Source organism: Carlito syrichta, unplaced genomic scaffold (assembly GCF_000164805.1).
Source record: "Carlito syrichta isolate Samal-C Ts95f unplaced genomic scaffold, Tarsius_syrichta-2.0.1 Scaffold302457, whole genome shotgun sequence".
NCBI lineage: Eukaryota > Metazoa > Chordata > Mammalia > Primates > Tarsiidae > Carlito > Carlito syrichta.
This window is the reverse complement of record NW_007246553.1, coordinates 755,461-780,696: the sequence shown is the minus strand read 5'-3', so window position 1 is coordinate 780,696 and position 25,236 is coordinate 755,461. Positions and strand designations below refer to the sequence as shown.

Below are 25,236 nucleotides of genomic sequence, written 5' to 3'. Positions count from 1 at the left end.
GGCGATGGGGGAGCCGGACGTAGAGACCTGCCAAGTATTTTTCCCTTTTTCTGCCACGTCCCAACCATTGACGTGAGCCCACTCCTCGGATTCCGATTGGGTGTGTGCCTTCCTCCCCGCAGAGGCTGTTCAAGCCTATTGGTCAGCACTGTCTGGGGGCGGGGCTTACGTGCTCCCCCTTCTCTGCCTTCGCCGCGGCGCTGGGGGCGGGACACGCCGCCGCCGCCGCTTCAGCTTCCGCCGCCGCCACCGCCGCTGCCGCCGCCGCCGCCGCAGCCGCCTGCTGCTGCGCGTTCGGCGGGGGAGGAGTCGGAGGCGGAGAAGAAGGCGGTGGTGGCGGGTGGAGGTTCGAGCGCTGTTCTCGCTCCGGAGCCGCTGCACATTTCGGTGAGGGATTTTTTTTTTTTTTTTTTTTTTTAATCTGGCTTGTTCTGATGTCGGGAGTGTGGGGGTCGGACGAGGAAAAACTGCTGCGTTCAGCTTCTCAGTTCCCTACTCTCTCCTCGGGAAGGAGCGGGGCCTGTGCCAGGCCCGCTGCGCCGGCCATGGTGGGTGGGGTTGATGGCTGTGAGAGGCCTTCTTCGCCTCCCGGCCGCGTCCATTCCGGACCCGGGACCGCGCTGGTCTCCGGGGCCGCCGCGCCCGTTGCCGCCGGGACGGATGGCACCGGTTGTTAACGGGGGGCCTCCGCCGGCCGTTTTCCTGCTGCCTCTTCTGCTGTCCTTGGTGACAGGACCAAGGACCCCGGAGCCTTTCTCCCCACACTCGCGACGGTCCTGGAGGGTGCCCCTCAGCGACACCTCACACCCGCCCCCTCTGCCGGTTTCCATGTCCCCCTGCGTGGCTCGGATCCATCTTACGCCACAGGCCTGCAGCCCCCCGCCCCCGAAAAACCTTCGGTGCTGTCGCCTTGCGGGATGTGTTTGCATTTCCCCCCGATTGTCACCGAGGCTGGGGCACGCAGACACCCTGTACAACCATAGCGGTCGTTCTTCCCCCGCTCTCAGCCCGCTTCCATCAGCGCTGCTCCCCGTTAGCCTCGGCCGGCCGGAGCACGCCTCTGGCGGATGCACCTTTCGTTTGGCCGCCCTGAGATCACTGCCTGTTCATCATTTTGCGCACATTCAAAATGGTGAGTTTAAAGGCGCACAGACCACGTTGAAGAAAAGGGGAGGCGGTAGATGGTCTTTTTGGCAGAGAAGATGAATAATCTGAGAGAGTTCACTCTCTGGACGTTAAGGAAAAAAAAATTATAGCCGCATAGAGGCACTGCTTTGGGTCTGCTGGCTCTGTGAAGTTTACTTTTTTTGTTTTTTTTTTAAGGCTTAATATATTCTGTTGTTTTTATCATGAACTATCTGGTAACGTTTCGTTAAAATGGCAGTCACCTTAGCCGAAGACTACAGATCATTTGAAGAGTATGCAAATAAATTCAAGGATAACAGTAGTAAACATTTAAGACTATTTTTTCAGTGTTGTAATTGTCTTTGGGGGTTCATGTCATTTTTATATGAAATCTCAATTTTTAAAATTAATTACAGACATGCAAACTTGATGTAAACTTCAGCAGTATAAATAAAAGATCATTAAGTAAAACGTGAATGTTTCTTTTCGTCTCCCAGTCCCACTCCAGTGTAGGGTTAACAGTTTAGTGTTCATCTTTCCAAATCTTTTTACAATTGTATTTTTAAACACATATGCATACATGCACATTTTTTTTTGAAGATTGCCATACCAGACACGTTTGTATATCACTTGCTTTTTCACTTAGTTATATGTTGGGCTTCTTTCCTAGCTATATATAGGTATCCCTTACACTTTTTAAAAGACTAAGCAGTATTTATTTCCTCAGTTTGAATGGACTACAATATAACTTTTCCCTTGTTGAAAGACATTTAAATTAATTGCAATTTCTTTTTGCTAGCACAAGTGATGCTCTATAATAAAACCAACTTTCTAATTGATGTTTACAAGTTTTTATCCTTAATTTAAAAAATTCAAACAGTACGGAAGAATGTAAAGTAAAAAAATGCAACTCTCACTTCCCCTTCTAGTCCTACCTGCATCCCAAGAGTCAGCCAGCCACTGTTAATAATTCATCAAACTTCCTCTATGTGTGATTTTTTGTCTGGAGCCTTGATTCCTAGAAATGGAATTGCTCAGTTAAACTATGCGTTAGAGTATGCATATAAAGGATATGATAAGCATTTCTCTTTCCTTATTAAAAACAAAAACTTGACTATTTCTTATGCATTTCTTCTACGTGAACTTTAGACTCAATCTGTGATTTAAACAAAAAATTCTTAACTATTTTGAATGAGTTTATATTGAAATTTTAGATTAATTTGGAGACAACTGACCTTTATTGTATTGAGTCTTTCCCTCAGGAATGTGTTCTCTCCATTTTATTCGCTTCTTGTTTTATAGTCTTAGGGAAAGTTTCATAGTTTTTCCTCATGTGTATGACATTTCTTCTCAGTATTTCTAGCTATATTATGGTTTGATTGGTGTGGTGGATGGAAACTTTCAGTAATATCTTTCTCTTATGTATAACCGTTATAGGGAGGCTTTTTAGTTTTCTCTGCTTATCATGTGTTGAATCATTTTATTGAGTTGACAGTTATCAAAATATCCACTGTTTGTGGTTTCCTTTTTAATTTTAATAACTCAAGTATTTTTTTCTCATTGCTTTTACAGTTATACATCCTATAAAATGTTGAATAATAGCACTGATAGCTAAAAACTTGGTGTTTCTGACTTTCAGGGAAATGCTTCTAATGTTTTAACATTAATTATATTTGCTGAAGCTTTCTGATACATAGCCAATATTAAGTTAAAATTTTTTCTTCTCTTTTTGGCTTTCCAAGATGATTTTATTGTTGTGTTTTTGTTTTTGTTGACATTTTAAAAAACCATCAATGGGTATTAAGTGTTCTCAGATTTTTTTTAACATCTTTTGAGGTAGTCAGTGTTACCTGGTTAATACTGTTCTAAGAGAGCACTCTCTTAAAAAATAAACTTTATTGAGGGTAACTTAGATATAACAAAATGTACTTATTTAAAATTTGCAGTTTATTTTGCTTTAAAAGATGTGTGTACCCATGTCTATCACCACAGTCAAGATTGGAGTATTTGCATACCACAGTGAAGATGTAGAATACTTTCATCGCCCCCTTTTCCATCTGCCCTTTTGTGGTCAATCACACTTTTATCCTCAGCACCAGGAAACCATTCATCCTCTTATACTTACTATAAATTGGTTTGATTTTTTCTAGACTTTCATATAAGTGGAATTTGTAATATATACTATTTTGTTTATGGTTTTTTTCTCTCAGCATGTTTTTGAGAATCTTTCATATTTTTGTGTTTTTAACTGGTTAACCTTTTTTTATAGCTAGGTAGTAGTCCATGGTACTGTTTTACCACAATTTGTTGGCAATTTCACCTATTTATAGTTATTTGGATTGTTTCCAGTTTGGGCCTGTTATTAATAAAACCACTCCAAACATTCACTCATTCTAAGTTTTTGTGTGAAGTATTTTTATATCTCATAGTAAATACTTAGATGTGGAGTTTGTCTGGTTATATGGTTAAATGAATGTTTAATAAGAAACTGCCAAACTATTTTCCAAATGGTTGTCCTATTTTACATATCCACCAGCAGTGTATGACAGTTCCAGTTGCTCCATATCCTCATCACCATTTGGTTATTTCAGTATTTTTAATTTTGGCCTTTTTTTTGTGTGTGTGGTGGTATCATACTGTGATTTTAATTTGCATTTACCTGATTACTAATGATGCTAAGAATTTGCTCACGTGCATGTCTTTCTTTGTAAAGTATCTGCTCAGGTCTTTTGCCCATTTGAAAAAAAATGAATTGTTTGTTTTACTGAGTTTTAATAATCTTTATACATTCTTTGTACAACTCATTTGACACAGATGTAAATACACACACGCACACACTGCAATCTGAAACTTTTTTTCATTTTTCTAACTTTAAAACAGGAGCTTTTGATTTTGATTAAATTCAGTTTATCAACTTTTTCTTATGAGTTATGCTTCTGTGTTCTAAGAACTTTATGCCCAGTGCAAAGTTGTGCAGATTTCCTCTTATGTTTTTTTCTACAAGTTTTGGATTTTTGTCACCTTATCCATTTTTAGTTAGTTTTTGTATATGGTGTGTGGTAAGGGTCAAGATTTATTTTCTTTTCAAATGAATATATAGTTCTTCTAGCACCATTTATTGGGAGCACTTTCAAAGTTAATTGAATTAACTTTGTCAAAAATCAGTTGACTGTCTATATGAATCGGTGTCTGAACTATCTCTTTGATCTTTGTGCCTACAGTTTTGTCAGTACTCACATATTATCATAATTATTTTTGCTTTATAATAAATCTTGAAATTAGGCAATGAGAATCCTTGAATTTTATTCTTTTTCAAAAATATGTTTTGTCTATTCTAATTCCTTTGCTTTCTCATAAAACTTTTAGAGACAGCTTGTTGGTTTCTACAAAGAATCCTAAGGGTATTTTAATTTGGACAGTGTTGAATGCCTAGATCAATTGAGGAAGAATTGACATCTTAATATTCAGTCTTCCAATTCATGAACACAAGTTATCTTCATTTATTTAGGTCTTTCTTCTGTCAATATTTTAAAGTTGCAGCATACAGCTGTTGCTCATTTTGTTAGATTTGTATCTAAGAATTTAATAATTTTTGATACTATTATAAATGATAATTTTCTTAAATTTCAGTTTCCAGTTGTTCACTGCTGCTATCTAGAAACACAATTGGTTTTTGCATATTGACCTTGAATCTTGCAACCTTGCTAAACTCACTTACTCTAGTAAATTTTTGTAGATTACTTGGAATTTTCCTATGTGAACAATCATGTGATTTGTGAATATAGAACAGTTTTATTCTTTTTCAGTTTGTATGTAACCTCCCCCTCCCCCCCCTTTTCTTATTGTACTGGCTATGCCTCCAGACCTCCAGGATGATGTTGAACAGGAGTGTTGAAAGCAGATATTCTTGTCCTGTTCCTGATCTTAAGAGAAAAGCTTTCAGTGTTTCATTATTAAGTGCAATAGAGTGGTGCTATAGACTAAATGTTTGCGTCCTTTCCAAAATTCGTATGTTGAAGCCTGATCCCCATCATAAGTATTTGGAGGTGGGGTCTCTGGGAGGTAATTAGGTTGTGAGGGCAAGGCCCTCACGAATGGATTAATGCCCTTGTAAAAGAAGTCCCAGAGAACTTCCTCTCCCTTACACCATGTGAGAACACAGTGAAAAGACTGGAGTCTGTAAGCCAGGAAGTGACCCCTCACCAAACACTGAATATACTGTTGTCTTGATTTTGGACTTTCCAGCCTCGTAACTGTGAGAAATAAATTTATGTTTTTTATAAGTCACCTAGTCTATGGTAGTTAGCCCTAATGGATTAAGGCAGGGGGCCTTTTATCACATTAAGGACATTCCCATTCTATTATTAGATTGCTGATAGATTTTTTTTATCATGAATGGGCATTGATCAAATGTCCATTGGTCGAATGTTTTTGTTATATCTATTGAGATGATCACATGGTTTATATTTGAACACTGAATCACCTTGCATTCTCTAGTTAAACCTTGGTGATAGTATACTATCTACTATCATTTTCATAAATTGGTGGATTATATTTCCTAATATTTAGTTGGGATTCCTCCCTTTCTTTTGCATGTGATTCTTTGAATCAGGATAGCGATGTCTTTCCTTTCCCTCTCTTTTGTTTTTATTAGTCTGGCTCCAGGTTTATCAATTTTATCGACTTTTTCAAAGTCGACTTTATTTCATTTGTTTGATTTTCTATTGTCTTATGTTTTCAACTTTATTGATTTCTGCTTTTCACTATTTCTTTCTATATGCTTTGGGTTTAAATTCCTCAGTGTTAATTTATTAAGATGTAAGCTTAGGTCATTGATTTGAGACTTTTCCCCTATTCCTTCCAAGCATTGTTTAAGATGCTCACACATATTTGATATGTTGTTATTTTCTAAGTTCTTGTGTTACTTCTACTTTGATTCATGGATTATTTGTTGTTTAATTTCAAAATGTTTGGTGATCCTGCATATCTTTGTATAGTTTCATACTTTGTATTTCTTTTGAATTCTATGACGTTTGTTTTATGACCCAGAATATAGTCATTCTTATTAACTGTTCTATGTACACTTCAAAATATTGTGTAGTCCACTGGTTTTGGGTGGAGTAGTCTATAAATGTCAGGTCAAGTTTTTTGATGGTGCTTGTTAGGCCTTCTATTTCCTAATTGAGTTTTTATTTACTTGTTTTGTTGATCATTGAGAGAAGAGTGAAGTCTCCTAGTATAATTGTGGGTTTGTCTATTTCTCCTTTTTTGTTCTATCAGTTTTTGCTTTATGTACTTTGAGTCTTTTGTTAGGTGCATATGTATTTAGGATTATTATGTCTTTTTGGTGAATGGACCCCTTTATCATTATATAATGTTGCTCTTTGTCTCTGATAGTATTCCTCTTTCTGAAGTTCACTCTATGCAATATGAATATAGCCTCTCCAGCCTTCTTTTGATTGTTTGCGTGATATAGTCTTTCCCATACTTTTAGTCTGTGCCTTTTTATTTAAAGTGGGTTTACTGTAGACAACCCACTTTTAAAATGTATTCTGAAAAATCTGTCTTTTAATTGAGGTATTCAGACATTTATGTTTACTGTGACTACTGATGAAGTTGATTATAAATCCGTTACCTTAGAAGTTGTTTTTTATATAACTTACTGCTCTTTGATCCCTGTTTGTGAGTCTGTTGTATATTCATAATGATCCATTACTTACACTTATTTTGTAAATCTCTTTTTAAAAGTTATACAGTAAGCCTTCTGCATATAAATGAGTTCCATTCTGAGTATGTATGCAAGTCCAATTTGTTCATAAGTCCAACAGAGTTAACCTCAGTAACCAATTAGCACAATTTGACTACATTATTGCTGCTTTCACACTTGCTTCCAGACATCTGGGGTTGAAATAAAGATATTTTACTACTGTACTCTATACAGTACTGTGCAGTAAAGTTCACAAAAGCACAAACCCTTGTGGAGGATGCATGCATGTGACAGTGTATGCCAGATGTGAACTGACTTACATGATTGGACATGCAAACACACGTTCTTATCTTTGAAAGTTTGCAACTTGAAGGTGTGCATGTAGGGGACTTAGTTTTGGTTTCTTTGTGACTTACATTATACACCTTCAATAACAGATGATATTCAAGCAATATAATATCACTATTTTCTAGTATCAGAGCTACAGTATGTTTCTTTTTTTTTTTGAGTTAGAGTCTCACTCTGTCGCCCAGACTGGAGTGCAGTGGCCGCTTCCGGCCACCACAGCCTTGACCTGCTGGGCTCCGGCGATCCTTCCACCTCAGCCTTCCAAGTAGCCGGAATTACAGGCATGTGCTACCACGCCTGGCTGATTTTTTGACTTATTGTAGAGATGAGGTCTGGCTGCCCAGGGGGGTCTCAAACCCGCGGGCTCAGGCAATCCATTCACCTCAGCCTCCCAAAGGCGCAGGACTGCAGGCTGAGCCACCGAGCCCGGCTTACAGTATATTTCTAATTTCAATTTCTGTTTACTATTCCTACTATCTTTTGTGCTTTTATTTTTTTACCTTTTACTTTTACATATGCTATGAGCTCATAATGTTTGTTTTAGTCCTGTGTGTCTAGTATGATAATCACTAGCCTATGTATCTATTTAAATTTGAATTTAAAGTAGTTCATATAAACTAAACTAAAATTCATTTTATTTGTTGTACTGGCTGCTTTTCCAGTGCTTATTCCTTCTGTATGAAAAACTTCATTTCCCATTTCTTGCAGTTCATGTCTCCAGATTCTCCAGATTGCCCAAATACCTTATTTCTCTTTTGAAAGATTTTGCTGGATTTAGAATTTTTTTTGTTCACAGTGTTTTTCTTACATTAAGATTGTCATTTATTTTGACTTGCACAATTTCTGACAAGAAGTTGACTGTAATTCTTATTTTGTTCCTTTTTTTCCTACTGTCAGCATCAAAGATGTTAATGTTTATCATTTTTTTAATAGCAGGTTGAATATGTTATATATTGAGTATGTATATATTTTTGCATGTCTTGTATTTGCCCTGCTTTTGCAGTTGGGTCACAGAGCTTCTTGGATTATAATCTTTTAAATCACATTTGGAAATTTCTCAACGTCTTCTTTTCTAGCATTTGCTCTCTCTTCATGGGACCAGTTATACACATGATAGTTCATTTAATGTAATTCCCACAACTCTTGGAGGCTCAGTTCTTGTATGATTGTTTATTTCTTAATGTGTGTTCCTTTTTACTTAATATATGTTCCTTTGTACCTACCTTTGCATAATTATTTTTTGACCTATCTTGAAGGTTCACTTTTACTTTGCTTACTTACACTTAACCTGTTAATCTTTTGATGGGTTCATATAATACAGTCTTCATTTCTGTTACTGTGTTTTCTATTTCTTGCATGTTCATTTCTGTTTGTTTTGAAATTCTTTGTGCGTTCATGTATGTTTCCGCCTTTTTGCTAGAGCCTTTAGCATAATAATCATAGTTATTTTAATTTTCTTCTCTGGTAGTTCTAACATCTGGTCCTGTTTATTGCTTTGTCTCCATGTTGTTTTTTTCCTTAGTTTTTTTGTCTTGTAATTTTTGAATGAATGACAGATTTTGTATGTAAAACAGTAGAGACTGTGGTAAATAATTCTTATGTCTGAATGTGAGTCTGCTTCTTCTAGGCTTTTAATGTAGGTTGAGTCAGTCTAATTTGTGAGTGAAATGGGTTTGGATTTTGTTGCTGTGGTTACTTTGTATTTAGAGTTACCTTATGCTTAGTGTGGCAGCGGAAATGCTTGATTTTTCTAAGTGTTCCTATTCCACTGTCAGCTTTGAGCTTTCTCTGTGTGTCCATACCTCAGTGGAGAAGTGTTTCTCTGCATGCTCTCATTGTCTCCAGGAGTAAACTTTTGTTACTGATGCTGACTAGCTTGGTTATGAAGACAAGAGTTTTCTATCTTTCTGCTCCATGCTCAATGTTACACAAGCCCAGTGTCTCTTGATTTTGGGGATGGGCAAATTATGATGTTCCTTACTCTGCCTCATGTATTTAGTGGGTTTTGTGCAGTAGAGATTTCTCGCCCCTTCCCCAGTGTTTGGAAATCTCTAATGGCGTCAGTATAGGAATCTGGACCACAAACTGTTTCCTGACTCTACTCCAGGAGTAAAGATCTTTTTTCTTTTACCCATACCCTAGTCACAGTGGAGTACAGTGATTATTGCTGTTCTCGGTGGTTTAAGTCTTTTTTTCTATAGGTGAGAAAGGTTCAGGAAGGGTTTCATTTTTTTCCCCTCATTGGCAGTCATTCCCTTTCACTACTGTAACTTTCTACATCCTAGGTGGAAGTAGAACTTCTACAAACGGTGTATTTCTAAAAATTACTTTTTATAGCTGACGTTTAGTGACTTTTGTGTCTTGATATAACAGCTGTCTGTCTTAGTCTGTTTCTGCCACTATAATAAAATACCTAAGATTGCCAGCCTGGGCAACATAGTGAGACCCTATCTCTAGATAAAATAAAATAAAATAAGCCGGGCATGGTGACTCATGCCTGTAGTCCCTGCTACTTGGGAGGCTGAGGTGGAAGGATTGCCTGAGCCCAGCAGGTAGAGGCTGTGGTGAACTATAATTGTGCCACTGTTCTCCAGCCTGGGCAACAGAGTGAGACTTTGACTAAAATAAACAAACAAACAAAAACCGAAGACTGGGTAATTTATAAAGAAAATAAATTTATTTCTCACAATTCTGGGGCCTAGATGTTCAATATAGAGGTGCCAGTGGGTTCAGTGTTTGGTGAGGGCTGCTCTCTGCTTCCAGGATAGCACCTGTTGCTATGTCCTCACATAGCAGAAGGTGGAAGGACAAAAGGGTCCTGTTAGTTCTCTCCAGCCTTTTTTTTTTTTTTTTTTTTTTGAGTTGGAGTCTCACTCTGTCGCCCAGACTGGAGTGCAGTGGCCGCTTCCGGCCACCGCAGCCTTGACCTGCTGGGCTCCGAGCGATCCTTCCGCCTCAGCCTTCCAAGTAGCTGGAATTACAGGCATGTGCTACCACGCCCAGCTGATTTTTTGATTTAATGTAGAGATGAGGTCTTGCTGCCCAGGCGGGTACCGAACCCGCAGGCTCAGGCAATCCACTCACCTCAGCGTCCCAAAGGCGCGGGATTACAGGCTGAGCCACCGAGCCTGGCTCCTTCAGCCTTTTTATAAGTCACCAATCCATTTATGAGGAGAGAGCCTTCATGACTTATCAATTTTCTTTTCTTTTCTTTTCTTTTGAGTTAGAGTCTCACTCTGTCACCCAGACTGGAGTGCAGTGGCACGCTCCCGGCCACTGCAGCCTCAACCTGCTGGGCTCCAGCGATCCTTCTGCCTCAGCCTTGCAAATAGCCGGAACTACAGGCGCACACTACCACACCTGGCTAATTTTTTGATTTATTGTAGAGATGAGATCTTGCCAAGTTGCCCAACGGGTCTCGAACCCGTGGGCTCAGGCAGTCGACTCACCTCAACCTCCCAAAGCGCGGGATTACAGGCTGAGCCACCGAGTCCAGCTGATCAGTTTTCAAAAGGTCTTCCTCTTATTACCACCACAGTGTGTATTAAGTTTCAACAAGAATTTGGAAGATGACACAAATATTCAAACCATAGCACTGACAATATCACTAAATTCTCTTGTATGTCTCAACTTTTTCTTTTAGATTTCTTTTCAGTTTTTAAATATGGCTTTTCTTTTTTGACTTCTTTTTTCTCCCTTTCCAGTTTTTTTGTATTTGTTGTCCTCTATCTTTTCCTTACTAGTTTTCTTGATGATTTTTATTTTGCTAATTCTTGCCAACTTTAGTTTGTTACAACTCTACTGAGTTCTTTTGCCCACTGCCCAGAAAAACCAAGACTGATGCAACCATTACAATGGAAAAGAGTTTAATATTGCAAGGCATCTGAGCAAGGAGAGCAGGAAATAGTTCTCAAATCTGCTTCCCCCAGAATTTGGAGGCTAGAGTTTTTAAAGAAAATTTGGTGGGTATTGGGGAGGAACTGCTGATTGGTTGATGATGTCAGAGAGTATCGAAACTGTCTTCATGTCACAGAGCCAATTTCTGGGAGGGGGCATCACAGGACTGATGGAGCCAGCTTCCTGGTATGTGTTCTGGATCCAGATGGGGCCTTGGGTTCATCAGAGTCTGAAAAATACCTCATACCATTTTTAGATTTTAGAATGTGTATTATTTATGAAACAAGCCCAGGACCATCATTTACTAGCCCCTTGGCAGTGAGCCATTATAGAGATGATTTAGGAGGAAGGTATGTGGAGATGAGGTCCCTGGAGATTAGAGTCACTTTTGTCCTTCAACCTTTGCTTTTGTTTTCAATGAGATCTATGAAGTTTTTGGTCTATTGTTTAAGGGAAAATACGTTTATTAGCCTTGTGAGGTCAGGACATGAAGGTTATCAATTGCCCTTTGGTGAAGTGAAAGCAAACAGACACAACAGGTTTGTTAGATTCTAACCCTGGCTTTAGCCTTTCAGGGCTCTTGTCTCTTCTACAGTTTTACTCCACGGCTTGGTACTAATTTTATACAAGCAGTTTTTATTTCTCATGTATTCCTTATTCTTTTTTGTGAGTTCATATTCTGTGAAATTTTATATATGGGAACTCTAACCTGAGTTAAAAGTGAGGTAGGTAACTTTCACTGGAGCGGAATTAGCTTTGCTTCTGCCAGGTACTTGGAACAGTGAACCCTGAGACTAACAATATTCTCATCTTGTGGTTTGGTAGCTCATACAGATAGTATGAATTGCAGTTGCAAGTCTAATGAGATTGCTCTGTGGCTTTGAATTGTTAGGTATGACATTCCTCTTCTTCTCTACCATTCCTCCCTTAATGAGAGTTAAGATATTTTCATTTGCTTGGAGTTGTCAGGTTTTTTAATTTTTTAAGTCTGCTGTACTATTGGAAATGGAAATTGAGAAGTTGAATTTTCATGAGATGTTATTCTATGCATATGTTCCTTATTCTCTAATATTTATCTTAATTATTGAAGGATTATATTTCCTAGGTTGCCCAAGGATAATTCTACTCCCTCCTTTTTATTCTTGTCTAATTATTTATTGTATTTCTTTGTGAGGCAAGTTATTTAGTATAGGTTAGACATAGATAAGTTTCTTGTAGGTAGTTTTAAAATTGGGTAGGTGTTCAAATTGGGTAGGTGTTCAAACATTTTTTTATCAGCACACCAGACCTGACCACTTTATGGGCAGGAATGTGGACTTACCAGCGCAGCCCACCCCTTAGCTCATGGTTAGTGTAATACTCATTGCAAAAGTATCAAGTTTTCTGTCACAAGCAAATGCACATTGTTCAGGAAAGCCCATCAAAGGTGGAGAAATGATAATCAGTCCAATTTTTCCACTCATGGTTAGCATAGTAATCATTGTAAAAGTCTATTGTCTATCAAGTTTCCTGTCAGAGGCAAAATTTCAGTTCAGGAAAGCCCACCCACTTAGCTCATCAAAGGTATAGAGATGGTAATCGAAACTCAGGACCTGCAGCAAACCCTTTAGTTCATGGTTAGCATCATGATCATTGTAAAGGTATATTAAGCTTCTTGTCGAAAGCAGATGAGAATTCTCTTAAGACATCCATGCCTTTTCTCTCTCTATAATAATTTCTGTCTTAAAACGATATCTGAATTCACTCTGAATTTCTTTTCTGTGGTGGGTCAAAGAACTCACAGAGCATCACATTGCACCCCACCCAGCAACACTTGCATTCTCAAAAGTGTCTTACTTTAGCCTACTTTTCAGTGACCCTTGAAAATCTGTTGCTAACAAAGGCATTAAAACATCTTTTTCTGCCAATTGCGAAAGAAGCACAAATGTGTGAAAGAAAATTTAGAGAACAAAAAATGGAAGGCATAAAAATCACTCATAGCCCATAACTAAAATACAACTTTTAACAGTTGAATATATTTTCTTCCAGTGAGTACTTAAAACTTCTTATTGTATCATGCATACAGAAATGTGTGTGAGCCGTAATTGTGTGTCTTCAGTAAATTAGTTTAGAGTGAAGTCAGTGTAAATACCAACCAAGTCAAGAAATAGAATATTACCAGCACATTCCCCTTTTACCTTTCAATATTTTGTTCTTCACATTTCCAAAATAGGTGATTATTCTCTCTTAATATCTAATACCGTAGATTAATTATGCCTGTTCTTGAATTTTTATAAAAATGGAACATACAGCATGAACTTGTTGAATTCAGCATTTTCATTTCATTCTTTTATGTGAGCTCCATCCATGTTTGTAAGATTCATTCTTATTGTGGATAGCTGTAGTTCATTTTTGTTGTATTGTAGACTATGCATAAATTGTCATATTCTTCTGTTCTACTGTCAGTAAACACTTGGGTTGTTTATAGTTTGGATTTATTGTCAACAGTGTTTCTCTGAATATTCTTTTTTATTTTATTTATTTATGTTTTAGAAATGGGGTCTTTTCTCTTGCCTAGGCTAAAGTGCAGTGACATGATTGATAGCTCACTGCATCCTCAAACTCCTGGGCTCAAGTGATCCTCCCACTTTAGCTTCCCAAGTAGCTGGGAGTATAGACACTCACCACTGAACATCCTTTATGTCTTGGTATACATTTCTAGGATGGACCTCTTGGCCATATTATATGTATATATTTAGCTTTAGGAGCTACTTCCAAAAAGCTTTCCAAGATAAATGCACAAATTTACCTTCACAGCAGTAATGAAAGTGTTCCAGTTGCCTAATATCACACCAGCAGTTCAGTTGATGTGATTAACATTTTAATCTTGGTGTTTGGTGTATAGTGATAACTTGTTTTAATTTATGATTTCAACTAATTTATGAAATTAACATCTTTTCATATACATCTTTGCCATTTGAGTATCCTTTTCTGGGGTGTGCCTCTTCAGATTATCATATTTCTTTTAGATTATCTTTTTCTGAGTTTAGGAGTTCTTTATATAATCTGGATATGAATACTTTGTTACTTAATTGTAATACAAATTTCTTCTCATTTGTGGCTTTCAATTTCAATCTCTGAATGTTTTTTTTTTTTTAATGGATGGAAGTTTTTAATTATATTATGGTGCAGTTCATTGCCCCTTTGCTTCTGTAGGAAATTTTCTTTTTTGTTTCCTGATTAAAAATTCCTTACCCCAGCATTATGAAGATTTCCCCTTATCTTTTAGAAGGTTTATTGTTTTACCTTTTTGATTAGATTTACAGTCCTTTTGGAATTGACTTTTGCATTTTGTGGGAAACATAGGCCAAAGTTTGTTTCTGTGTCTCAGTATCCAGTTAAGCTAGTGTGGTAGGAGAAAAAACATATCTTGTCCCAAGAACTCTGTAATGTAGCATTGTCATAAGTCAAGTGTACTTAGTATACATCTGTTTCTGGAATTTATTCCTATGCTGGTCATATATGGTCCTCACTAACCATATTGGTTAGTCCTCACTAACTGGCATTGTTTGGGGCATGATAAAAGAAATACAGACTGTCCCCAACTGGTTCAATTTGTGACTTTTCAATTAGGATGGGCTTTTCAGGGTATGAGATGCATTTTCAACTTAATGATATTTTCAATTTATGGTGCATTTGTCAGGGCATAATCTCATTGAAAGTCAAGGAACATCTTGTGGATAGTAGCAAAGCAGGTCACACTTTGATGTAAGGACAAGCTGAAATAAACTTACCCTAACATTGACTAAAACCAGACTTCTGTGGTATAATTGCCTGTCAAAAGAAAACTTAAAAATACTCTTAAAAGGAAGGTAAGTTATTCAGAGCTTCTAGGAAATATCATTCAACATACAGTAAGGATACAGTTTGTAATGTCTAGGAAAAATCACTAAAAGAATGGTACTAAAGGATATATCAAAAAAGCTAGTAGGTGAAGTAAAATGGAATAGTAAAAAAAAATTGATTAGTACCAAAGAAATCAAGAAAGGAGGAATAAAAGATAGATGAGACAGATAAGAATAGTAACAGAATGGTAGATTTAAATCAAACTGTACTGGTGATTATGTTAAGTATAAATGGATTAAACATTCCAGTGAAAAGACAAAGATTGTCACACACTGTATGTAAATTAGCAAGACCCACCTATATTCTGTTTATAAGAAAAGCACCTTACATGTAAAGGCATAAGTAAGATGGAAATAAAAAGATAGAATAAAAGTATTCTTACAAATGCCAAAAGAAAGATGATGTGGCTATATTAATACCAGGCAAAATAAACTCAAGGAAAAAAGTATGAGAGATTGGAAGAAAATAATAATACATGGGCCAGAGAAGACATGATAATCCTAAATATGTGTTTACTTAGTAACACAGTTTCCAAATAGGGCAGATGCTAATATAACAAAAAGGAAAGATAGATCTATGTTCCTAGCTGGAGGTTTTAAATATACATTTAAAGTAACTGTTAGAACAATTAAGTAAAAAAGTATTAGTAAGGGAGTAGAAAATTTGAATGGCATGATTAATCAGGTTGGCCTAACTGTTATTTATGCAACATTATGGTGAACAATTGAAGACTTTACCTTATTTTAAGTGCACATGGGACATTTACCAAGATACTTTGAGTCATAAGTATTATCATTAATCTTATGAGAATTGAAATTATACAGTGCATGTTTTCTTACCACTGTAAAGTTATTATATAACTCAGTAAAAGAAAAATAAGTAGAAAGCTTTCAAATATTTGGAAATTAAACAAGACACTTTTAAGTAGTCTGGATGAAAAACAAAGTTACTATGGAAGTTAGAAACATTTAAATGTGAAAATTGATAAAAATATTACACATCAGAACATTTGGAATACAACTGAAACAATACTTATAGGTAACTTTATAGCTTTATGTGCATAAATTAATAAGGAAGAAAGGTTGAAATTAATAGTATAAGCTTTTAACTCAAGGGAGCAACAAATCAAACTTAAATAAAGTAGAAAGAAGGAAAAAGTATAAAAGTAGATATTAATGAAATAGAAAAATTTTACAGTTAGTTGAGAAGATTTTTAAAAAATGAAAACCTGTTATGAATGGATCAAGAAAAAAGATTGAGAAAAACACAAATTACCAGTATCAGGGATTAAAAACAAAAGGAGGCATTACTACAAATCCTGCCCATATTTAGTTGTTAATAAAGGCCAAGCACAGTGGATCACACTTGTAATCCCAGTACTTTTGGTAAATCTGCCACACATTTTAGTGAAATCTAAGACTGGATTTACACAGACTTTTCCAGAGAACCAAAGAAAGAAACATTTCTCAGCACATTTTATGAATTTAGCGTAATCTTGATAGGAAAACCTCACAAGAATGTGATAATTATAGACCAGTATTTCCCATGAAGAGAGATACAGAAAGAGTCCAGTAAGATATAAATAAGATAATATATTATGGCCAATGTGTATTTGTTTTGGGAATGTAAAGTTGGTTTAATGATTTAAAAGTAGTCATCATAATCTATTACTTTGGCAGAATAATATAGTAGTTTCATGGAACCATCTCTATAGATACAAAGAACTCATCTGACAAAAATGCAGCTTGTGTTTGTGTTTAAAAACTCATCAAATTAGGAATAGAAGGAAACAGTCTTAATTTGCTAATATGTGTCAAACAGAAAACATAAATGTAACATCATACTCAGTGAAGGTTGATTCATGTGTATAGTATCTCTCCCTCTAATCAATGTTGCACTGGAATTCCAAGTGGTACCCTCAGGCAGACAAAATAAAATAAATATAAAAATTAGAAAGGAAAAAGTAAAACCCAAGTGCATTTACCAGCAAACTATTAAAGTAAGTGAATTTAGCAAGATGATTGGATACAAGGCCAATATATAAAAAATATATGCTACCAATCAATATATATGCTACCAATATATGCTGCCAATCAACGAGTATAAAATACATATGCTACCAATCAACAAGTATAAAATAAAAATTTTAAAAGAACATAGAAGAGCATTAAGATACATAAGATGCCTAAGAATAAGTCTAATAAACTTGAACAAAACTTCTTTACTGAAAATTATAGAAAAGTCCCGAGAGACATTTAAAAATACTTAAATGGAGAAATATTTCATGTTTATGTAATAGAAAATTTAATATTATTTACAGTGAAATGTATGAATGATTACTTAGGGGTATTCCTTATTTGTTGTGTGTCTGCTAGTTAGAAGACAAAATCTGAATGATTTTGCAGTTGTGTTTATGTATAGGCAACTATGTGTGCTTGTGGATAGAAGATAGGAGAAATCTAGAGCTAAAAATGATTTAAGTACAAGCTTTGATCATTCAAAATAGATACCTTATTAATCTCTTAGAATATTTATTTTGCCTTTGCTGGTGAAAATAGAAAGACAAGGTAATGTTAGTAAGCTAAGTTAAAATGTAGTTGGTTACAACATACGTGAAACAACTTTCTAGTAACATATATCATAGTTTGTCATGAGCTCATTTTGTCATAAAGTTTGTATTTCTGATTTTATAGCTCAGTTGTGATAATAGGTATAATTTATAAAATTCTCTGTGTCTAAGGAATTACTTTACTAACAGGAAGTGCAGCCTAGATAATTATGGAAAACTGTTTTAAGGGGAATTTTAAGAAGTGTTTTTAGGGTATTTTGGAAGCATATATGTAAAGATAATACATAAGACTATAAGGTAAATATTTCAGTGGAATTGGAAGAGTAATCAAGGCATCTCCCTTCAAGTATGGATCAAATTGGACTTGTTTCTTAGCTAACCTTTTTTTTCCTAGAAAAGGTACATTAAAAGTGAGCTATTTCTGCTTCCAGCAGATAGGTACTAAGAGTGTAGATCCAAGCTATCAGTTGACACTTTTCTTCTGAAAACTCAACTGGTTTTTCTCTCCCTTTGTCTAAATCTTCCTTTAAATCAGTAAGATTTAAATTAAAAGTAAGTGTTACTGATTCAGTTGCTATTTAATGAGTACTAGGTGTTAGATGGACTGTAGTACTGGGCAGGAGTTCTGATATTGCCAGCAAGCAGAAGACCAATATAATTCATTTTGATGCTGTCAAACTCAACATGTAACTTTTCATACTTGATAATAAGTAGACATTTTAAAGGAAGAAAATACACTTTCATGAGATGGTGTTAGAAAACCTTCATTCTAGTAATAGGTGGAAGCAAGAAGATTATATTATTTGTGTTTGTTACCTGTTGCAGGATAAAAAGGCCAGTAGTTATCCTGCAATGGGTGTAGCAGCTCAAGCATTTGTTATCTCCCAGATTCTATGGGCTAGAAATTCAGGAGCAGCCTGGCCAGTGATTTTGGTTCAGGGTTGAGGTTGCAGTCAGAACATAACCTGGGATTGCGGTCATCTGAAGACTTGACTAGGACTGAAATATTTGCTTCTACATGGCTCCTTCATGTGGCTGTTGCCAGAAGACCTCAGTTCCTTGTGACTTTTGACAGGTACTGTCACTGTTTCACCATGTCGACTTTTCCATGGGATTTCTTAGTGTTCTTAGTGATTTCATGATATGGCAGCTGGCTTCTCTCATCAAAGAATGAGCAGAGAAAGAGCAAGGAGGAGGCCATGATGCTTTTTATATTCTAATCTTGTATCTCACTCACTATCACATCTATCACATTGTCTTCATTAGAAACAAGTCACAAGAGAGTAGTTTTATTAACTTGCCTAAATATTAGAGTTGAATGTTTAATCCATGTATGCCCAAATACTTAGCCCTTTCTTACCATCATATTGCCACATTTCCATCAGAGAAAGGATCACAGAATTATTCATTTATGACTTTTAATTCATTTATTAACTGTTGTAATATACTGTAAGAGAATGTACTAGACACAGTGTATTCAAATAAAAATGAAACAAGGCCTTTGTCTTTAAGTTCATCCCTATGCTTTTCCTTGAATTCTTCAAAAGATGTCTGTATTGCCTGTCTAGAGCTGCTGGTACAATATCCTAGTTAAAATGATAAAGTGATGACATGTAGGTTAATAACTGGAAGATCTAGAATTGATATGTCTCTGATTTATTTCTTTAATTCTTAGTAACACGTTTATATAATATTTTCTTATAACTAGTAGGAGGCATGTAAAAACCCCAAATCATTTGAAATATGTGATTGGATGAATAGTATAAGGAGTCAGTGACTAATCAGCAGAAAAATCTCTGCTTAGAGAAAACTCAAGATTAAATATTCCTAAGTTGCTTTAGATACAGATTTGGGCCTGATGAAATAATCATTTAAATGTTAACCCGCAACTGTGGTCTTTATTCCCTGTTTATTTCCTCTCCTCCCTTTTTTGCTTTTCTTCTTCTTTTTTATACTTCAGAAATAGAAATAATACTGTCATAGACATTTGGATATAGTGGCCTCAAATAGAAGTAATTAGTATCTACAGAGAGATTCTATCTAAATTTTATTTCTAAAAATAATGAAGAATCAGAATGAAAAATATAAGAAATTTAAAAGATCGTTACAGTTAATGATGAAAAGTTAGAAGTAAAAGTGAGTGAAGTCTTAGTCCATCGAGTGAAAATATGAAAAAAAACCTTAGAGACAAATGATTAATCTATGTGGCCAAATACAGAGAAAATTTTAAAAAAAGATCTCTTTGAGACATTGACAAGTGTCTTCAAATTAAAACAGCCCTTCCAGTGCTGTGTAGGAAAAATCTTTAAATTAAATGGCTTTTCCTTAAATAAGTCTTTTTGAAATTACAGAATACCAATTATTGATAAAAGATATTCCAGAGGAAAAAAATACGTGTATAAGGTGTATATGAAACATAAATGAATTTTGTATTTAAACTTGGGTCCCATCTTCAAGATATCTTATTATGTACATGCAAATACTCAAAAATTTAAAAACATCTGAAATAATCTGAAATATGAAACACTTTTGACCCAAGAACTTTGGATTATATAGATACTCAATCTGTACTGCTTTTTCCCTGGCCTCTTAATATTGGATTGTCTCAGGACTCAACATCTTTACTTCATGTACACTTGGAGATCTCAATCATGTTTATGCCTTTTTTAGAATTATCTATACACTGGCAACTTCCAAATTATACTAACAGCTCATAATTCTCCAGTCAACTCCAGACTCCTATTTAACATTTCCATTTGAATGTCTTATAGATGTCTCAAACTTTAACTCATCTAAAACTGAACTCAAGATATTTTCTCCAAGTCTGCTTCTTCCACAAATTTTCCTACGCTAGTTAATGGAAGCTCCATTTTTCCAGTTGCCCAGCTGTAAAACTTGGAGTCAATCTTGACTCCTTTCTTTCTTTCATATCCCATATCAGTAATTTCTGTTTGTTCTGTTTTTACAACATGTCTGAAATTTGGCAGTTCTCACCACCTTTATTTTTACTCTAGTCTAAACCACTATGATCTCTTGGCAGTATTATTTTGATAGCTTTGTAACAGGGCTACCTCTGCCTTTGACCCCATCCCCTTCAGGCTGTTCAACACAGTAGTAGCCAGAGTATTCATATTAAAACAAGTCAGGTAATGTGTCTTCTCTGATCAAAATTGTTGGATGGTTTTCCATCTCAGAACAAAATTGGCATTTCTCACATCTTACATTAGCCTCTAAAGGTCTCTGTGATATACTCTACTTTATTCTCCCCTCCTTTCCTAATTAATTTTCTGATTTTCATCTTTCTTGTTCATGTCACCCCATACTTCTTGCTATTATTTCATCACTTTTGGAAGTTCACACATCAGGTTCTTCTGTTTTTTATGCCTGGAATGTTCTTACCCTAAATTTATGCATTTTTCTCCTTTTTCTCCCTTACTTCAGGTGTTTGCGCAAGTGAACCTTCTCCAATCACACCTTTTTTTTTTTTTTTTTTTTTTTTTGAGTCAAGATCTTGCTCTGCCACCCTCCAGGATAGAGTACGTGGCAAAATCATGACTCACAGCAGGGTGGACCTTGCTCAGGTGATCCTTCTGCTTCAGCCTCCTCAATAGCTGGGACAGTAGTTGTGCACTGCCTTACCCAGATAATTTTTTTTTATTATTATAAATGGATTAATTTCAAAACAGAAGAAGGTCTTTTTGTATTTGTTACAACTTAAAATGGTAAATTGTTTTTCCTGATTTAGAATAGGTTCTTATTTGGGATTAAATATCTGACCAATTGACTATTACAAAGAATAAGTACATCATTATTCATACACATTATTAATTGTCATAAGCCATTGTACATTTTTTTTAAAATGAAGTTTGTATTCTTAGGGTTAACTTATAGGGCTAAAGGAACTATAGTACTTAATGGAGAAGCAGAGATAGCATGGTTTGGTTACAGACCCCACTCAGTGCTTCTCCCAATATATTTACTTATTTATTTATAAATTATATATGTGTTATTGTCATTGGCGATCTTAAGGATGATATATACTTAGGTCAAGGTTTATCAAGAATAGATATAAATCGGTATTTCAAAAAATCGGTAGTTCTAGGATTTTTGATTGACTGTCAAATCAGATTGTATTTTTCAAAGTTATAAGGCTAACAGCCTCATTAGGAGGAGAAGTATCAGTTTTGCTATTTTTTACGCTTGTATTGTTAATATTTTGTTCAATTCATTGTTTCTTTGTAGGAATCTTCCGCAGCTTATCCATTGTGTGGCTAGAAGCTAAGTTACATTCATAATTCTACTGAACTGGGCAAACTGAAAACTGCCATACATGTCACAATACACTGAAAAAGAGCCAGCAGGTAAGGAAGGTATCAATTCTTCTACATTGAATACTTCCTGTTTTTTCCTCTGGTACCTTGAGTACCGTATGTAATATGTGATCATCGGATATTTGGTTTTACTAAAGGCCGGTTTTGATTCATATATATATATATATATATATTGAATTTTATAAAGCTTAATTTCTAATTTTTTATATGAAAATAAGTATAAATAAAAATTCTATTTTATTTCTATAACCCCTCAGCTTGGAAAGCTGTTGTGCTTTCCACTTTGGTGACTATTATTATTTTGGAAGAGTTGTTAAGAGCATTGGTTCTGGAGTCATACTATTGCATTATTGGACAGATTGCTTAAATACTTAATTTTAACCATAATTTTTCAATTTTCAAAGTAGAATACCAGTATCCACCTCATAAGTTTGTTGAGAGGTTTAAATAAGATAGCGTAACACTTGATTTTGTATATTATTTATACATGTTTATTTCTCTTTTGTGCTTGGAGGTAATTATAATTCTTACTTTAATGCAGTAAAGCAAAAATATGTAATGGTTCCATTTGCTGACTGTACCAAGTACTGTGAGAAAATATTTTTTTGTTCCTCTGTAGATATGTAATATATAATTGACTAAGCAAACCTATAATATATATGGTTATATAAAATAATGTGCTACTTAATAAAAGTTGCTACTGTTTACTACCATATATCCCTCAGTCATCAAAACTTAACATCAGATTGTTTAAATGATGACCATTCATCAATAGTTTTGAAAGTTAGAGTAGCATATGCTCAACTTAGCCCATCACTATTGTTTTCTGGAGAATTCGATCTGACCCTAGTCTTTGGGACATATTTTATTGTGGTCTAGTTTATTCCTTGTGGTACAGATGCCATTTAAAGAAGTTGCCGGCCGGGCTTGGTGGCTCAGCCTGTAATCCCACACTTTGGGAGGCTGAGGTGAGTGGATTGCCTGAGCCCGCGGGTTCGAGACCCGTTTGGGCAACTTGGCAAGACCTCATCTCTACAATAAATCAAAAATCAACCGGGCGTGGTAACCCACGCCTGTAATTCTGGGTACTCGGAGGACTGAGGTGGAAGGATCGCCGGAGCCCAGCGGGTCGAGGCTGCGGTGACCGGGAGTGGCCACTGCACTCCACTGCGACGGAGTGAAACTCCAACTCAAAAATAAATAAATAAATAAATAAATAAGTTGCCTATTGTCATTGACATAAATGTGTTCACTCTTAAAGTAATTATCGTATCATGTCTATATATATATACATATAGAGAGAGAGAGCACTTGTATGTAAGGTATTTTACTTAGGTAATTTGGAAAGTCATTCTCCAACCCATGAAGAGCTTTGACTGTATAATAATTTGGCATATGAAAAAAACCTTTTCTGGTAGATTTCATTGTTAAATTCTGAAAGAATCCTTAAAGTTACCAGATTTTATAAGCTATTTTCTTGGTGGAGAAGAGGCTACTAACTCTCATTACATAGTATTTCATGTTTAATTTTCTAATGTGTAAGAAGAATAATGTTTTATAATACAAGTAAGATAACCTTGATATTCAGTAGCATATGATTTGGTGAGTTGAGTAACAACATAGAGATCTCACTGGATCAAGTAGTTTCTCCCCAACTGGTGGCCAGAATAAAGCTTTTTGCTATCCCTTTGTTTTTTTGGTTTTTTGTGGGGGTTTTTTGCTTGTTTTTTTGTTTTTCCTTTTTTTTTTTTTTTTTTCCAGCAATGGATCAGGAATCTGGCAAGGCTGCCTGGCCCAAACCAGCAGGAGGATATCAGACAATTACAGGCAGGAGATACGGAAGAAGACATGCATATGTCAGTTTTAAGCCATGTATGACCAGACATGAAAGAAGCTTGGGTCGGGCTGGTGATGACTATGAAGTTTTGGAACTAGATGATGTTCCAAAGGAAAATTCCTCAGGTATGTAACATGTAGTTATTTAAGGAGTCTTAATAGTTATATAGGAATTGATACTGTAATATTTAAGACTTGAGTGTGTTTTATGCTTGCCTATGAGTGTAAAGGCAGTACATCTTCTGTCAGGAAATTTTATTTTGAAATTCTTATTGAAATTAATAGATATACATTTAAACGTAGAAGAAAATATAATGCAGCCATTTATTAAGATATAATTACACTGTTATGACAGTGATTATTCTATCATATCCTTTATCTAGAGCAAACCATCTTTCTATAAAAAAATTTTTTTAATGTGAACTGAGTACAGATATTTTCCCCTGTATATTACATTTAAATAACTTTTCTTCTTTTAATATTATCTCTAAATTTAGCCTAGCTAGTTTACCTTTTTCATCATTTTCTAAAGTCCAAATGTCAAGTAAGGCTATTCAATTAAAATAATTCAATTATTTAAAAAAGTATTTAGCAAGATATCCATATATTATAATTGTACCTTTTTTGGACTGGATTTGTCTTTTTCCTCTGCAAACCTTTTCTTCCTAAGCAAACTTGATAGTTTAGATTACTTTTACTGTCATATGTGTGTTTATATATATATGTGTGTATATATATGTTCATATATATATGAATCTGAATGATGAACTATGGTTATCCCATTAAAAAACCTTTTTTGCGATATGACAAGGCTGATCTTCAGTTATTTTATAATTTATAAATTTTTGTTCCAACATCTCCTATGTCTTCATTTTTAATTATTAGTAGCAACTAAAGATAGTCATGCTTAATTTATAGATGAGATATAATTTTACTCATGTCTCACAATTAAATTGTGATAGAGAAAAACCAACATATTTGCCTGTTCATTGTTTTTTAGTCTTAGCTATAATGCCTCTAAAGTGTTTTACTCATTGTAAATGAGTAAAGTATTACAACGACCCATTTTTGGGATAGAAATCTAATATAGTCCTAGAGACTAAGATATAATCTTCTGAATTGGCATCAAAACACAATAGGGTTTCTTTTTTTGTTTGGGTTTTTTTTTTGGGTTGGAGTCTCACTCTGTCGCCCAGACTGGAGTGCAGTGGCCGCTCCTGGCCACCACAGTCTTGACCTGCTGGGCTCTGGCGATCCTTCCGCCTCAGCCTTCCAAGTAGGCGGAATTACAGGCGTGCGCTACCATGCCCGGCTAATTTTTTTATTTATTGTAAAGATGAGGTCTCGCCAAGTTGCCCAGGCGGGTCTCAAACCCGCAGGCTCAGGCAATCCACTCACCTCAGCCTCCCAAAGCGTGGGATTACAGGCTGAGCTACCTAGCCCTGCCACAAAATAGGGTTTCATTTCTCTTAGATCTGTTGTTGTTAGGTCTGTCATAAGTACTTTTGAAGTTTTCTTACCTGCATGTAATAAAGAAG

At 35.6% G+C, this 25,236-nt stretch overlaps 1 protein-coding gene across 1 annotated transcript in view; it reads left to right on the top strand.

The window, feature by feature from the left end:
• Nucleotides 1–203: 203 nt before the first annotated feature.
• Nucleotides 204–25,236, top strand: part of PJA2 (praja ring finger ubiquitin ligase 2) — a 60,769-nt gene continuing 35,736 nt past the window's right edge. Inside the window, exons 1-3 of the mRNA XM_008056757.2 lie at nt 204–387; nt 21,774–21,892; nt 23,624–23,824. Of these exons, the coding sequence (XP_008054948.1) occupies nt 21,862–21,892; nt 23,624–23,824 (232 nt within the window). The 5' untranslated portion in view covers nt 204–387; nt 21,774–21,861. The remainder of the gene's footprint in view (nt 388–21,773; nt 21,893–23,623; nt 23,825–25,236) is intronic.